This window comes from Anser anser, assembly GCF_964211835.1.
Source record: "Anser anser genome assembly, chromosome: Z".
Classification (NCBI taxonomy): Eukaryota; Metazoa; Chordata; class Aves; order Anseriformes; family Anatidae; genus Anser; species Anser anser.
In genome coordinates this window covers 31,308,180-31,325,932 of record NC_139723.1, presented here as the reverse complement: position 1 = coordinate 31,325,932, position 17,753 = coordinate 31,308,180, and the positions used below count along the sequence as shown (strand labels likewise).

General features: G+C 40.0%; 1 protein-coding gene across 2 annotated transcripts; it reads right to left on the bottom strand.

The window, feature by feature from the left end:
* Positions 1–1,641: 1,641 nt before the first annotated feature.
* On the bottom strand, positions 1,642–14,978 carry LOC310889497 (serine/threonine-protein kinase RIO2-like). Of its 2 annotated transcripts, none has more exons than XM_083817036.1 (10): positions 14,822–14,978; positions 14,463–14,601; positions 13,469–13,585; positions 12,292–12,467; positions 10,519–10,607; positions 8,526–8,717; positions 8,029–8,121; positions 6,601–7,122; positions 5,803–5,896; positions 1,642–1,956 (listed from the first exon to the last, which is right to left on the bottom strand). In XM_083817036.1, the coding sequence occupies exons 1-10, from the start codon at positions 14,885–14,887 to the stop codon at positions 1,795–1,797; spliced, it is 1,650 nt and encodes a 549-aa protein (XP_083673162.1). In that variant the 5' UTR covers positions 14,888–14,978; the 3' UTR covers positions 1,642–1,794. The 2 variants fall into 2 exon arrangements, with proteins under 2 accessions (XP_083673162.1, XP_083673163.1); XM_083817037.1 differs by having other exon boundaries at positions 13,469–13,582.
* Positions 14,979–17,753: the final 2,775 nt, after the last annotated feature.

Sequence of the window (17,753 nt, the reverse complement as noted above, 5' to 3'; positions counted from 1 at the left end):
CTTCAGATATTTCAGGAATTCTGCTGCTTTGAAAAAAAAAAAAAGCTTAATAAAGATATATTAAGCTGTAACTCCCTCGCTAACTCTACTCTCTGAAAAGTCTCGTCTGGCAGAATAAATGAAAATGATAACTTACAGCTATCCATTAGAATACCTTTAAAAGAGTTAATGGATGCTTTAAAGGAACATTTTGAAAATAAACAGCATAGATTTCCATCATTCCATCCTTTCTATTCTCATGGAGCACAATCAAATGGGACAGGCTTTGTATATTTTTGGAACCCATTACCAAGACAGACTTAAGGTCATGCACCAGAAAGAATTCACTCACTGTGAAAAGTTCTAAATTAGAAGCCAGAAAGTGCGTGCACATCTTATGCAAAGAGCAGCAACTGAAATCTTGTTAAGCAGTCACTGAAACAACCTCTTAACAGATGAGTGTAGAAACATAAAAAGATGTTTTTTCCCTTAACATTTAAAATGGAAATAAATTCATTTAGGCTGCTTTTCTGCCCGTGCTAAAAAGAGCTATCTGCATCAGGAAACAGCCCTACATACCTAGATAACAATCTCTTACATGTAAGATTTAGTTGGACTTCCTTAATTCTGTCACCAGACTTTCCTGCAGCTTTGATGCTAAAAGAAACACTTACCTATCGCATCTCTGCACTGGCCTGCCATGCTTTTAAGAATGTATACTGCTGCTAGCTAAGACTAGTTTTTTTACAGTAACAGCAAGAAGACAGAAGTTAAAAACTTTCAAAGCAGAGTATGCTGCAAGACAGGACAGAGGCTGTGACTCCTCAATAGACTAAAAGCTGATTTTCAGTTCGGGCAAAGTAGAATAGATAGTATCAGGTGTAAGTATAAAATCAACCTCAAAATCCAAACTTCCTCATTTCCCCAAGCAAGTAAAAGATTTAAAACGTTGCAAACTATAGACTGATGACAAACTTTACCATGTCACACATCGGTAGGAAGGCTCTTACTTCACCTAAATCACAGATACATCAAGGTACTTGTTTTTCTAGGTCTTCAGAGACCCAGGACATAACATAATAAAATACATGGTGATATTTTTTAAAAGAGTTCAGAATGCTTACCACTTCATGTAAATTGTTAAATGAATTAAATTTATTGGTAACTGCACAGGCAAATTCAAAACCTGAGTGACTGCCAGATCTGTACAGCACTTATTTATTTCTTTTCTTTCTGGACAAGATCTATACGAGATCTTGGAGTGAAAGGAAAAATAACAATTGCTTGGTTCAAAGAATGTGTATTATATTGTTTGATGATCCTCGTACAGGTTCAAAAGAAATTTTATAGGGTACTACAAGCTATCAGTTTGTATTTTCTTGTGATTTTTAATTAAATCAAATATCTGTAACACGAGGGCAGAATTCAAATTTAAATTTCATGTCATTGCAAAAAATAGTTTAAGGAACAAAGGAAAAATTTTAAAGAGGGATCCTCTGCACAGTAGAAGATTCTTAATCTATACAAAAACAGTAAAATTGACTTAAGATACTGTTGGAAATACTGTATTTATATGATCTTACCTAGTGCTACTAATTTATTTTAAATTACAGTCAATAATTTTTAACTAGAAACACAAAACAAAATCATGCAAACAAAATCGGGGGAACCACAGTGATGTTTATTAATTTCCAGAAATACATTGTGTTGTAAAGAACTTTTCCTCCACTGTATAAAAGGATTGTTGGTTATTAAGTAACTGTTTCAGCTGTATGTACTGTGAGTTTTCTCATGTTCTGTGGCAGCTATGATAAATTATCCCCAGAAACTAGCTGCATCCAAGCTTGACTTAATGTTGTGCATATTTTCTCGACGTTGTTTGGTATAAACGTTTGCCTCTCCTTTCTGTAGTCGTCGCCTCAGAGCAGACTTTTGCTGTTTCGTCAGCTGGCGTTTTATCTTCCTTTTCACCAGTTCCTACAAATAAACAAACAATTCAGTATCAGAACTTTTTGAAGATCATTTAGTACTAAGACATATCATAATGACACTGTATCATCAGTACTAACATGAACATGTGGTAGTAGTGAACCTGTCGAGAAGGCCACCATGCACTGAGCAGCTGGTGATCCACACCAGGGTTAACTCAAGTTTGCCCAGGCTTGCCCTGTGCTGTGCTGCTCAGACTGTGTGGCCAGCAGGCCTGTGCTGGGCTGCACAAATCCCTTGGCCTGAAGCAAACTCAGTCAACTCCTTCCAGCTCCTTGTGACAGAGGAGCCTGCAGGCAGCTTCCGCTTGGTACCAGTGATTACCACTGCTCTGTGGTCTTGCCTTTAACAGAGCAGCAAGAAGTTCTCATGAGAACATCACCTCTGCTTGACAGTAGAAGTAGAGTTGTTTCCTTGTAAGAAAATCATATAATTATCTCAACTGAGAGAAAGGGGAGAACCTCTGCTACAGACAAGGTCTGCACTGTTGGTATGCGGTTTGGAGTCATGTTCAGGGCTCCAGCATTTGAAGGGGTTTACGATCATCTGTGCTATTTTCTTTCTTTTAGTGTTAGCTCTAATAAAAAGCATCTTAGGTGATATCTTGCAGGGTTTAAGTGCCTTTCTTACAGGAATCATAATGAACTAGTACTTTTCAGTGCAAAATACATGCCTTCAACAAAAATGATAATGTCCTGTGCTTGAAGATTTGACAAACATCTTGTACGTAGAAAAAGGACCAAGAGAGTATTTTATGCCCTACAATAATTACCAGGTTTGTGGCTACATTTTTTTAGCACCTTGATTTTACAATACTTGGGTTACAAATGGTCTGAGTACAATTCTAACCGAAAACAACTCTATCACAAGTGCGGCTAAGAGAGCAGCAGTCAGTGATGTGGAATCCCTCCTCTGCTTTTCACCTGCTGTGAGGCACTCTCCCATTAAGGTCAGGACTGCCCCTGAGCTCAGTGCAGCAGGAGGGCAGGAGGTGCTCCAGACAGGCAGCAGCAGTTCCCCTGCGGCCTGTGCAAGGAGAGGCCCCTGGTGGAGCAGGCTGTCCCCCTGCAGCCCATGGGTCCCACACGGAGCAGATCTCCACGCTGCAGCCCCCCGTGGAGGAGCCCCCGGTGGAGCAGGTGGATGTGGCCTGGAGGAGGCGCCTGCAGCCCATGGAGAGCCCCTGCAGGAGCAGGCCCCGGGCCGGAGCTGCAGCCCGTGGACAGGAGCCCATGCAGGAGCAGGGGGTCTGTGGGGAGCTACCGCCCACCCGTGGGGGACCCGTGCTGGAGCAGTTTGCTCCAGCACAAGGAGTGATCTCCTTGTCCTTATCACAACCCATGAATATTTTTTATGTCGTCATGTTTTCTCCCCCTTTTTCCACCTGAGGATGGGGCTAAGAGAAGCATGGAGGACCTAAGTTACCTACCGGTGCGAAATCACCACACAATCTAGTAACATTTCTTTTGCATTTACCCCAATTTCTGTTGCCTTGTTTTTAGTTTATCATAGTGTCAGCTCAACTTCAGTGCAGCACATGAAGTAGTAGTTTGGTAGTTAAGTCAGGAACCAGAAAGAATTATTTTGGCAAGTTACACTGTTTAAAAATTGCTGTGACTAATACAACTAAATTAAGAAAATGCAAGGTAGTCAATAAATCCAGGTACCCAATCCTGATTTCAGTAGGAATGCTGTAGTAATTACATAGTATTCACCTGAACAGTAGTTTCCTAAGCTTTACCACATGCAGGTTGACTATCAAAAATGTGAATAAAAAGAGTAGTATATGATCTGTCCTTCTTTCCTTGGAAATTTAGCAGAACTCAGTATTTAACCAACAGCATTTTGGAAATTAAATCTGTGAATGCTCTTTAAAAATATTCCTGAAGAAATTCCTGTAGAAAGCTGATAAGAACTGGTTTAAACTGGTCCACTGATGTTTTTCTTCTGTTAGTAAAACAACTGTCATCCTCTGCTTTTTACAGGCAGAGCTCTGAAAGAAGGCTTCTCTACTTCTCCCACTTTGGTGGACAGATGACTTCCTTCACAGTTCATACAAGGCTTGCTAGAAGAAATTTTGCAATACAAATACCAGATATTTTCACTATGTAAAAATGTAAATTCACAAAATGCTACTGCTCAATCACAGCATGCAAGTCTCACTAGTTTCTCCATCATCCTAAGCCTGACTGTAAGCAAAATGAATATACAATTTTTTTTTTATTATTTAAATTTTTGCATAATTCGCATTATTTCCTATAATTAAATTACAGCAGTCCCTACAAAGATTTGTACAAGCACAACAAGACATTTCATTTTGTCTGGAATAGCTTATTGTCTGTAACTCGTAAGGCTTTCTTTCTGGCACAGTCACCCAGCTATGACTGCACCTACTGCTATTACTACTATTGTTTATACATGCCCATATGAATTCCTTCTGTGTGTTTAATCTGGAAACCTCCTTATGTTTTAATATGTTTCTCCATTGAGAAAGCTGTATAAACAACAGAGAAGTGCTAGAAGCAATAAGAGGCATTGGCTCTAAGCAGCTCAGTGGGACTTACTGCAGTGCCTTTTGTATTTTTAGTTTTGCAATCACGTTCTTATGTTACAAATAGCTCATCATGCATATCCTTCCTTTAGTTCTAGTATTGAAAACTTCAAATAAGATTTAACAATGGGCAGAAACGTTTTACTTAGCGTAAGAACGTGTAAATGGAAAGATTACACAAAGTAAATTGACACAGGATGTTTATGTGGCTGAATCTCTCAAAAGTCGCTTCTGCTTTTATCTTTCTTTTAGAACAGAATATTAGGTACTTAAATGCCATTTGAATATTTTAACACGTTTGATGTGTCTGCCTACAGAAAAAACACGCATTTGCTAAACAATCAGGAAGGTTTCTACAGTGAGTGACCACTGCTACCACCTCCTGGTGTACAGAAATATAATTTCAAATAGAGATCTATAGGAGATTCCAAAAGAAATCCTACACATTTAGGTTAGCAAACTGAAAGGGAAAAAATATATATTGTGTGGATCAGAAGCCAGGCAATTCCTAGCTGTCATCCTAGCTCTTCTTTACTTCAGTTCATAATTCAAGGCTAATTCTTTTTCTCCTTAAGAAGATACAAGGCCATGTCCTACAGTGAGAACAGGGATGACTAACAAAGTCTCTCTCTTTCCTTCACATGAAGTCCTGTAAAAATGTCTTTCACAACTTGCAAACATGCTGTTCCCTAACACATTTATTTATACATAAAACTGGCCTTTCTTCCATTTAAAATTTAGATACACTTGTTAAAATGTGATAGAGGTAGCCATACTGGATAGTATGCTGAGTAGGGATGAAGAAAGATGTAAAATTCTGCCACAAAGTATTGGTTTATATAATGCTGAAAGTCAAATTCATATTGCCAAAGACACTAGGACTACAATGAATTCATATATATGTTTCAGAAACATGTTAAGAGATGCGTTAAAAAGACAGACAAAAAAAGGCCAAGGTAAATCTTTACTCAAGCACGCACATTTAAAATACAAAAACATTAATTATGGGGAACAGAACTCATTTCTAGCAACAAAAACGAAATTAAAGTTGCTAATGCTGGAGTAGAGCTTTTGTGAAAGAGCAAAGAGCAACACATGAAGTACAGCACTGGATATAATTCACTTGTAAACACTTAGAAAGTATCAGACCTATTTTTCTGTGAGCAAGGAACTACAAACCAAAGAGGTACGCAGTACACAGTTACTGCTAGAAGATATTTTTACAAATACCTACTAACAGCTACACGGCAGGACGGTATCAGAGTAAACTAGGTAATAATTACCGGTGGAATGGTTGAACAGCTCCCAACACTGCTGGCTGACGTACTTTTAGTTCTTGTTCTGTGCTCCGCAATATGAACCATACTGTCTTCATTTCTAAAATACGTAAATTAATGTTTTATTCCATTTAGTGAGATAAACATCATTTCCCTTTATGACCATCATGTTTTAGTCAATTTTTTGAGATATACTCAAAACTGCTAGCAGAACATTTGAGTACTACACAACATTTACATTTGAAATATTAACACTAGTTCAAAAAACACTTATTATGACAGGAAGGATTATAGTGCAATAGCCACATATATAGTACACAAAGTAGTGTAAGAAAAAGAAGCTTCAGAACACTAAAAAGATTAATTCAGATTCTGTACACTGCCTAGGCATAGAATTTCATGAAAAAGGAAAAATGCAAAAAGAAAAGAGGGTGTATGAACTTTGTATATGCATTCAGGTACATGGGGGAGCTTGCTAACTAATAGTTTGAATTTCATATAAAAAGGAGTTAGCCTAAAGGTAAGCAAGAATTTCCAAGTGTGTCAGTAAAGGCATTAAAAGCCAAATGGTATGACATTCAGGAAAATATATTTGAATAATATATTGCAAAGAGTTTGTTCTTGCTATTTTCAGATGAGTGAGGAGCAGAGGCTGAGAAAGAGCATTCTAATTATAAACTTATTCATAGAAGTCACTTAGCAGCAGCAGCATTTTAATATCAACGAATCTTTTACTCACATTATTACCAGAAATAAAGGAAGAAAAATTCACCACACTCCTAGACAGTAAATATAAGTATTTACCTGTAAGGCATCAATTCCTTATTTAAAGTTGACAAGTCAACCAGATCAGGGCATTCATCTTCGTTGTCCTTACCACTGCAGCCCTCTCCTGGACCCATCTGATTTTCAGCAGCATTTTCAGGTATTCTTTTGTGCTCAGAAAATCCAATTGCACAACTCTCTGCATCTTCACTGGACTTCCAAAGCACAGGCTGCCCTTCAACCTTTTCTAAGGCTGAACTCAACTCTGACACACTCAGTCTTCGTGAATTTTCACTACTTTCAGGGGCTTCAGCATCTTTACTGTGATACAAGTCTTCAGAGGTTCTGCTTTCAGAAACCACTTCATATATGAAGTCTGCATTGTTTTCTTTATCTTGGCTGAGGATGCTGGCGTTACTTTCAGCATCTTCTACAAATTCCCTCTCCTCTGTTGTATGATCATCCTCATCAGAACCCACTGGGTAAAGCAGTTCATCATCTTCCTGCATTTCTTTTGTATAACCACTAGCAGCAATCTCTATGTCAAGAGAACTCTCTCTCCTGAGAGAAATAGAAGTGAACTTTCTTTTAACATATCAAATCATTATGCTAGATTTTGGATTAAAAATACTATCAAGTTAGACTATAATTACCATGCTATTAACAAAGACAGTATACTCCATTGGAACACAGGCAACACATTACAGTGCAGGGCTTTGGGTAGTTAGCAGAATGTGGCTTGACAGAACCAAACTTTCATACAAGATGATTCCATCTCCATAATCAGCACTTACTGAAAGTAAACAATTTGATTTTAACAAATATAATACTTAAATTATGCTTGTGCATACAGAACAATGAAGGATACGTTGACACACACACAGACAATTCCCCTTTGAGAAAGGGCTCAGAGTGGTATAAAACCCTTTTAACTGAAGCAGCTTTGCTCTTAAAATACATGAGAATAGTTTGCTTTTCAAAAGGGACAAATGTCATTAGGAAGAGAACTTTGAGGATGATAATATTTGAAGAGGCAGCCACCACATGTACTAGCATTTTGAAAATTAAATTTAAAATTGAAAACTAAATTAATACTTGATACACCAGGACTGTTACATATGGTTTTAAGAGTGAGAGAAACTAATTCTGTGTCACCGTAACATTTACGGCTTTTGGATGGATCTCCTTCACTTAGCTCTAAGAGGTAAGACAAAGGAGACAGCAGAAGATTTTAAGACATGCTTCAGGCTTTGGAAACCACTTTTAGTAACTGCCAATGAAGACATGAAGACAATATGGATCCTTTTAACTGTAAGAATGACAAAAATATTTCAAATTGCATAGTTAGGCTCTTTTTCCCCCTCTTCACTTCTCTTAAAACCATCTCTCAGAGGCATCCATTTGTCTCATAAAACCAACATAACTACCATAACATGGGAGAACTAAGAGTCAGCTGGCATTTTTTACCTGATATCTTGGAATGATGGAAAGAGCTCACTCTCGTAGTTGAAGCGTTTCTTAAAGAACTCCTTAATGCAGTTAACATCTCTGTCAAAATACCTGTTTAAAATATACAGGATTGTACAAATGCAATAATCAAGGTAATTAAGTCTACTGGTATGACAAACTTTTACTCTGCATTTCTTGTCTTTTATTTGAAAATTAACAACCATCAGTGATCCCAAGTGAAAAAGCATACGTATAGGTATACATACATAAATATAGATTATTTCTATTAATTTCTTAACTGAAAGAAATAATTTTATCTGAGAAGCAATTAATTACAAATTTATCCTAAGGAGTTTTCCACTCATTCATAAAAACAAATAGCATTTGTAATGTATGGTGAAAACATTACAATTTGAAGCAGGCGTATGAAATCACATCATGGTTGACTATTTGTTGGTATCAGCACTTAACTGATTTATTTTGCATTTTGCATACATCCTTAACTTTGTACGTACCATTCAGCATTTGGATGCGATGTTGATACCATCTGAGGGAAATCAATCATAGTGACATGATCATCATTATCCAGTATGAGATTAAATTCATTGAAATCCCCATGAATCAAACCATGATTGCCAAGTTTTACAATTAGATCCATTAATTCACTGTAGACAGCAGCAGGGTCTTCTATTTGGTGTACTTGGCATCTGGAAAGTTAAATAAAGAAGAAAATGTCCTGAACCCTGAAGGAATTAATTTAAAAATATAGACAAGGCATATGAGTTACATCTGACAGAATGACAGGGTAATTTGAGTCATAAGGGATCTCCAGAAGTTACTAGTCCAATGCTCTGCTCGCAGCTGGGTCAATTCTGAGATTAGACGAGACTAATCAGAGCATTCCCAATGAGGGCTCAAAAGTTTCCAGGGATGGAGACATACTGTGCAACCTCCGCCACACTGCCTCACTGTCCTCATGGGGAGAAACCTTCTCCTATCTCCAGGCTAAATCTCTCATTTTAACTAAAGCCCTTTGTCTCTTGTCCTCCTACCATGCATGATGGTTATGCTGCCTAATTTAAATAATAGATCCACAAATTTTTATGTCTGGATTGTTCTAGGTAACTTAGGTCTTCCTGTATTCAAATACCTCACAAAAAACATATTTTCAAGACTAAGTTGGTGGTGAGGAAAAGCCAAAAAAAAAAAAAAGCTTAAAGCACTCCAGAATATACACCAGTAAAAGCAAAGTATATATTTTGCCCCAGAAGTGGGCAAAATACACATCACCTTATCACACCTACACATCACAAGCAGAGTAAATAGGCAGCTGTCTCATTATACTAGGAACTGTCAAGAAGAAGCCATCATTTATAGCTATTCTGTGGTATGTTTTGGCCTGAATGCAACACTGTAGTGTTATGAGAATATATCAGTTGCACATACTAACAGAAAGCACAAGGGAATTCTAGCAGCTCTGTAATAGGCTGCTGTTGATATTTTCATATTGATAGCAAAATTAATTGGTGACATTTCTTATAGCCAGAGGTCTGTATCATAAACTATATCACTTCTTCTTTGAATTTGGAAGTGATCTAAACTGGTATCTTCTGAGATGTTGATCATCTGAGATAATTCTCATCTAGTACAGCATCTCCTTCAGGTTAAAACTGCAGAACAGGGAGAGCATGGCAAACCTCCCCTGCAGATGCCCACATGTAACTTTAAAGCTTTCTGTCTACAGGACAGATGTGGAACTACTTAACAAACAAAGGTGGGGAAACAGGATAAAGTCTTAAAAGGCACTTCTCCAATGTAACTCTTCAACTGTATACTTTGGGATTAATTACACTGAACCTTTGTTATTGTACATGATATAGAGTATCAAATAGGTATTTTGCATTCTGCTATGGAAACAAAACAAGCCATTCATTCACATATAAAATTCAATGTTTTTTCATGTTTCTGGGTGTTGAACAACTGAAGAAAAGTAATCTTCCTTGAACAAAACACAGAGTGTACATGGTGTTCAATGCACACAAATAAATTAAAAAAAAAAACAACACAGAAGTTCTAGAATTGCAAGTTCTAATCTTTCCTGAATCTTTACCACATCATGGATCATGAACTGGGGTCAGAACATGAAGGATATACAAGTCAATACTGAATATCACCACTAACATATAGAACATACAATGTCTGTGTAGAAAATGGTTGTAGCACTAACCTCTATATCCCATTGCTCTTCTCTACGTATTCGTACTTAAAAAAATTAAGTCTATCTCACCAGTCTCTTTGGACAAAGAAAATATCATTTTAGTTTTCCTTCTCTCACCAGTTTCTCCAAATATAATGAGGCAGAACCCTAGCCATTGTGGGCCTGACAGCTTTACTCAGCATGGTCACAATTGACTCATACGGTAAGGAAAAATGCCATCCCTGCTGCCTTACTGAACCTATCATTGCTAGGGTTTCTGTAAAACAGAGACTTCAAGCTTCTAAACTTACAAAGGGTAGCCATCAAGGAGTTCCATAATAACTGCATGCCTGTTGTAGTCTACAGGTTTTGGAACAGGAAATTCTCTGTCATACAAAGCCTGGAAAAAGACAACATATTGAAAAAATAAAAGATAACCCTTAAGAAAACATTACATACGTGACAAACTACAAATCTAAGATAAGCAGTATCATTGTGGAAGCAGCATCCTACGGATCATTCAAGTGCTAACTGTAAAAATCAAATCATGTGCTTAAGAAGGAAGAGCAATCTGAACTTTCACTACTAAATATGCTTCTGTATTTTCCAGAGTTTAGTTATCCTGCATGTGGCAGGAAAACACAATGGAATAGAAAAACAGCAGAATCATATCTGGTCTGTTAGCTTAAGAAACCACCAGCAGATAACTGGGAATAGGGTGTTAGAAAAAGGTTCCACAGTTCTTGTAAATACAGTTTGGCCTGGTCAGGTAATCCACACTCAGCTTCAGTAAGGCGGAAGTTTCTTCTTAAATATTAATATCCAGTATTACACTACATTAAAGATTAACTAAAGGTAGGCCATAGTATTTTGTAGCTCTGTTAGCTTGCTCTAACCATATTTACCAAATCATTCACTTGATTCATAGAATGGCTCAGGTTGGAAGTAACCTTGAAGACCACCTCGTTCCACCCCTTCTACCATGGGCAGGGACACCTCCCCTAGACCAGGCTGCTTAAAGCCCCATCCAACCTGGCCGTGAACACCTCCAAGGCTGGGGCATCCACAGCTTCTCTGGGCAGCCTGTGCCAGTGCCTCACCACCCTGAGCAAATAATTTCCTCCTAATATCTAATCTAAATCTACCATTATTTTAGTTTAAAACTGTTACTCCTTGTCCTATCACAACACTCCCTGAAAAAGAGTCCCTTCCCCAGCTTTCCAGAAGGCCCCCTTTAAGTACTGCAGGCCGCTATTAGCATTCCCTTAAGCCTTCTCTTCTCCAAGCTAAATAACCCCAACTCTCAGCCTTTTTTCACAGGTGAGGTGCTCCACCTCTCTGATCATCCTTGTAGCCCTCCTCTGGACCTGCTCCAACAGCCCCACGTGCTTCTTGTGCTGGGGGCCCCAGACCTGGATGCAGCACTCCAAGTGGGGCCTCACAAGGGCAGAGCAGAGGGAGACAATCCCCTCCCTCCAACTGCTGGCCACACCTCTGCTGACGCAGCTCAGGATGCAGTTGGCCTTCTGGGCTGCAAGCACACACTGCTGGCTCACGTCGAGCTTCTCATCCACCAGAACTCCCAAGTCCTTCTCTGCAGGGCTGCTCTCAGTGAGCTCTCCTCCCAGTTTGAAACTCACTGCTTACAGCCCTAACAAATACTCTGTAATTATGTTTGTGGAAGTAATCTAAATTGACAAGACTAAAATACCGCTAGATATTTCACGAATTTTCCCTAACATATAGGAATGTTCTTCACTGCTTTTCTAAGACAAGGTTAAGTGAAATGACGCCAGTTTATTCACTGCCTTTATTAAGACTCAGATGACTGGACAGCTTCACCTGAAATTTCATGGAAATTGCTTCAGTTCCCTATGACTTCCATGGCAAAGTTTGATTTTATCACTTGAAAGTATACAAGATACATTAGCACTGTCATTCTCTGAAATGCATAATTTAAGTCCACTAGAAAAAAAAAAAAGCATAAATCCTACTAGTGCAAATACGAAGTGATGAGAAGATAATCTGAGAACTACGTTCCAGTCTATCACATCCTTGTTAATATGGTGCAAACAACTACCTACCTTCATGTAGGCAAACTCCTTCATGGCTGCTAGCCGGGATAAATACAGCCATGACATTTTGTGTCTGTGCTTATGGTAGTCACGCTTATTTTTCAGGCTGCGAAAGGAAGTTCTTCCAAGCCTGTGCAGTTTCATTGCAAACTGCTGCTCGTCTTCATTTGCAACAATATAAATATCTACGAGAGAAAACAGCAGCATAGATCTGATAAATAAATGGTATCTGACAGGTATATAATGAAACAGTGCAGTGAGAAATCTTACTTGACTTCTCATAACTGCTATTTCTGGAATGGCAACTACACTTCTTCTAACAGAAAAGACAACTAAACTTGTATATTATACATTAAAGATCCAAACAAGAAGAAATTATTGTTGAAGATATGCTGCTCCATTAGTAGAAATATCAATCCGATCTGAAACGTCTTTCAGACTACGAGATAAGAACTAACTGAAATGAAGAACTGAGATGATTCAAATTCTCCGACTTACCATTCCTATACTCAGGATAGACCGGTATTTCTCCAGACTACCTGTAAAGCCCAGACCAAATAAAAGCTCCCCCAGAAGTGAAACACAGGGCAAATGCTGAACTCCAGTGGTTTTAATAACACACTGGAAAAGACTTCTTTCTTTTGACTGGACAGAAAACTCAAAGGACCTCTTACTTCAAGCAGTGTTAGCAATTAGCTAATGTTTCATTCCTACTATTTGTCCTCAGTAATCCTCTGCTCATTCTTTAATGAGAAAAGACATGCTGTGCCAAATCACAATCAACATATGAGCACGAGAAAACAAGATAGCACTCCAATAGTTTGTACTGCATATTACTTTTTTTTTTTTTGGTGGGATGAAAAATCTGATGTTAATCTTTTTGACGGAAGGCTTCACAATTCTTCGCAAGGCATGAGACAACTGTCACCTGTCTGCAAAATACCTTTTAAGGAATCATCCAAGAATTGTACGAAATAGTCAGAGTAGAACAACACTTGTGGAAAAATTCAAATGCAGTCAAAAGACTCGCACAGAACTCCAAGCGACCCATAAATTTTGGTGTTTGACAGATTAACTGATATGATTATCCAAAGGGAAATTCACCAAGTTTCCAACAAAACATTAGCAAAAATACAGACATGTTTCCTCTAAAAAAATTAAATACTGAAAACATTTTTTTAATTACCTGATTCTTTGCCAACACCCATCTGGTTTCCAACAGAACTGATGACTTGCCGGGAAGACAGAGTTCTCAAGGCAAGGTAATCGTATCCTGCATTAGTTAACCGATAGCCCTGGACTGCTAGATAAAAATAAATGACACAACATTTAATTCCATATTATGGATACATTTCTTTTAAAAGAACTTCTCATCTTGGTCTCTCTTCTTTTTTCTGCTTCTGCTACACAACACCCAAATAGTATTTTTACTGTCGGCTAGTATCAACACAACTTGACAGTAAGTTTAAATTCCTGCATGCCTTACGAAAATTAACTGGATAAAAGGTAGACATTTTGTTAACTCCTTGCTAACGCAAGCAATGACAGTACTTCAAATAGCATGGGATTACTCTGAAGGATGATTACTTCAGAGACACTGCAAGGATTCAGAATTGTTTTAAAGACCTACACCAAGCCTTAATGCTCTGAAAAATGGGGACTAAAAGGAGATGAATCTCATGAACACTCCCACATTATGCTTGCAAAGCCAGATGGAAGTGCAAGACTGAAGGAAATCCAACGCTACTAACACAATGGGACAGAATAAGTACTAATTTAGTGATTGTTTCTGACTGGGTGAAGGTATAAAGCTTTTGCAGTCTGTTCCAGTTTGTCTGCTAGAAGACACATTTGGGTTGATTCCTACATGAACTTGAATATTATATTAGCTAACAATTATTTATTTTTTTCTATTAATTTGTTGACTGAGCAAAAAATCCTTAACTGTTCATTTCTTTTTGGCTTGGCATCTTTATTGGCACCAGCAGTTCAGAAATCAGCAACGCCATTTGTTGCTGAAAGAATTCACATTCCCAAGCTAGGCCCAAGACAAGATGAGGCTAGCAAATGCTCTGGATACTTGAACGTACCAAGATAAGATATAATACCTCCGCCAAGCAACGGTGCTGAAAAACTGGGAGGAACAAGAGAAGGATCCCAACGCAAAAAAACAAACTCACTTTTAGTCCGTTCGTAAGCCAGGAACTTGTGCTTCACTAGCTCTCTCAGAATCTTGTTACAGCCGCCGTGCTTCAGGCTGGCGATGGGCGCAACCAAGCTGGCAGGAACTATCTCGTGGTTCTTCATGCCCATTTCCACCTAGCAGGGCAAGCGAACAACGGATCCGTTACCTCAGGAGGGGAGCTCGCGGGTGGCACAGCGCCAGATCACCCCAGAGACTGAGCTTATCACCTCCCCCCGGGGCCTTCCCTTCCCTTCCCTTCCCTTCCCTTCCCTTCCCTTCCCTTCCCTTCCCTTCCCTTCCCTTCCCTTCCCGTCCCGTCCCTTCCCTTCCCGTCCCTTCCCGTCCCGTCCTCACCGCGGTGAGCACCCTGAAGTGCTGCCCGCTCAGGTACCGCAGCACGGCCACGTTCAGCTTCCCCATGGCGGCCGCACCCGCACCCTCAGCGCAAGCCTGACGGGCCTCACGCGGACACACCGCGCATGCGCATCCCCCTTCCCATTCGCCCTCTGCTCCGCCCGGACGGGCGGAGCCCGTTTTGGGTCCTGGCAGCTGCATATAGACGCGTGTCCTCGGATGGATCTTCGCACACGGAGCTGGTAACGAGGTCACTAGCTGCTCAAAATCGAGAGAGAATAAGCCTCTACCCCTTGGTGATGGCTTAACCCCTCGCTCTATTCTAAAGGAGTTAATTGCATTGCGTGTGCATCTGCCCAGACCGACTGCAGTGGGAACACCACCCACGGCACGAACCATCGAGAGAACTGCCCCCGGCTGCAACTGCGCCTGCGCGGCGCCCGGCCACAGCCGTGGGGCTGTGTGGGGGGAGGCTTCCAGTGCGCCTGCGCCTGGCAACCCCGCTCAGTGCGCAGGCAGAGGGGAGTGGGTGCGGATCGTTTCGAGTTCCGGGAGCTGCGTGCTCGAGCTCCAGGAGCCGCCGGTTCGAATCCCGGCGGCGGACACAGGCCGTGAAGTGCGGCCTTTGCTGAGGAATCCTGTTATTGTCATAAGTAATACTGGGACCTAATGAGGTGGAAATACAGCTGCAGCTATTCCATCTGTGTGTTGTTAGGTGGCAATACTTGGAACCAAATCATGTCTAACTTGCAGTGTGACGTTGCTCACAGAGGCTGTTTTTTTGATATATGTTATCAAGGTTAAGTCTGTCTACACCAGTTAATGTGAAAATGCCCAGCAATGTTTCTGAGGGCTCTCAAAATTTGCTTCTTACATTACAGTTCAAATATACCACCTACTGAGGAATCTTTATGTGCTTTCATAAATACGATAACTATGTTTGTATTTCAGAAAGAATCCCATTTACCCCGGATGGTTTAGGGCAGCACCCTAGGCTGTGCAATTTATGGCCCTGAGGCTGGTGACATCTGTCTCTCTCTCTCCACAGACAGCCTCTGGTGTCTTGCCCATCAGTAGTCCCTTCAGATAGGGCACTACGGCTGCCTGGTACTGAGCCACCTTGCTTTCCCCAAGCCTGCCTAGGGAAAGGCAGAGGACCACCTTCTGTCATTTTCAAAGAAGTATATGTGGTTAGCATGCTTAGCAGTGGGCAGTTTGACCTCTGATGGGTCCTCACAACTTCCAGTTCGAAATGTTATGTGTGGTTTTAAATAATACTAAGGAGCCACGGAGGAAGATCACGAAGAATGCTAAATGCACCACCACTTAAGAGTGTCCAAAACCAGCCTAGATGTTATTGTAAATCCTATGTAGCATGATCCCCTAAAAACTGTCATAGTATCAGCAGATGAAGTCTTTGCACATGCGTAAGTGACCTGTACATAAATGAGTCTTCAGACAATAACTACATTAGTTTACTTTATCAAGCTTTTTTTTTTAAAAAAAAAAAAAAAAAAAGACCCGAAAGCTGTTTGCTGGGGGTGATTCTCCCCCTCTGCTCTGCTCTCATGAGACCCCACCTGGAGCACTGTGTTTGTTAGCGTAGCAACCACATAACCACCAAGTGATTATATGAAGGTGCTTTATTCAGCGCTGGAAGCCGGGGCAGGTGCCCAAATCTGGCTTCAAGTCCCGTTACTTCCCAGCCATTATTTATACATTCAACATTACGTAAGGCATACATATTCATTACAGGTTGCAACATCAGCCTCGCATTCCATTCTAATTAGCTTTCCTCCCATTTGCACATGCGTGGTGCTCTCTGGTGGTCGTCCAGGTGGTCGTCCAGATGAAGTAAGGAGTCTTCCTCTCTGCTAAACTTTTCACCTTTCTCACTCGACGCATGCTCCCTCCGCTCCTTGGTTCTGCTTCAACTCATTTCAGCACTTCCAGGCCCTTATCCAAGGTCAGGTTGTATCTGTTCCCTCCCAGGGTTCCCCTTCAAAGATTCATTTGACTGTTCAGTATACTCCCTAAGTTTCCCAGTATACATAGATTATTTGATAATATACTCCCTAAACTTCCCAGTATACATAAATTAATTGATAATGTAAGTACATTTGGCAATGCTTAATTATACTGTATGACCCATCACATAAGAGACATTAATAAAACATCCATTCGATTCTCCCCAACACTAACATTTCCCCCCTTTGAAAATACTTCACTCATACCAAGAGCAAGTATTTTCATTACTATTAGGTTGAATCAGGTTAGTAGAGGTTAGTGAGTATAACTTGATATAGAGATTAGTAAGTATAATCTTAACGCATCTTCGTTAGTCTACTATCTTATTGATTCCTCTATGCCTGCTTGTTAACGCTAGTACTATAGGATGGGGGTGGAGTAAGTGGGATAGGGTGTTCTGGGTGATTCCCAGTAAGGACTCTTATTATTCGGCGATTCCATGCACTACTCCTAACTATTTCTCCTTTCACACACGAGAACATTACTCCCATTGCAGCGAATACAATTAGCAGCAGCACAATGCTTTGTAGGAGGGACTTGAGCCATCCTTCCAGATGAAGGCCTAGTCCCTCAAAAGTTGCTCCCAACCAATTTTGCTCAGCTTCTTGCTTTTCTTCCTCTAGCTCACGTTCCACATGAGCTAGTTGGGATATGTCATTTTCCACATCTGTAGTTACATTTGGAATATGTACACAGCAATGATCAAGTCTGCCTTTCAAATATCCACACACCCCATGCTCTTTTAACAAAAGCATGTCCAGAGCCATTCTGTTTTGCAGGGTCATTTTGGTTGTGGCCTGTAATTGTAAGTTTAAATCTTTGAACCCCTTCTTGGTTACCTTTGCCAACCTGTTTACTTGGCCCATTAAGCTATATATTATTTCCCTATTCTGGTATGTTGCTA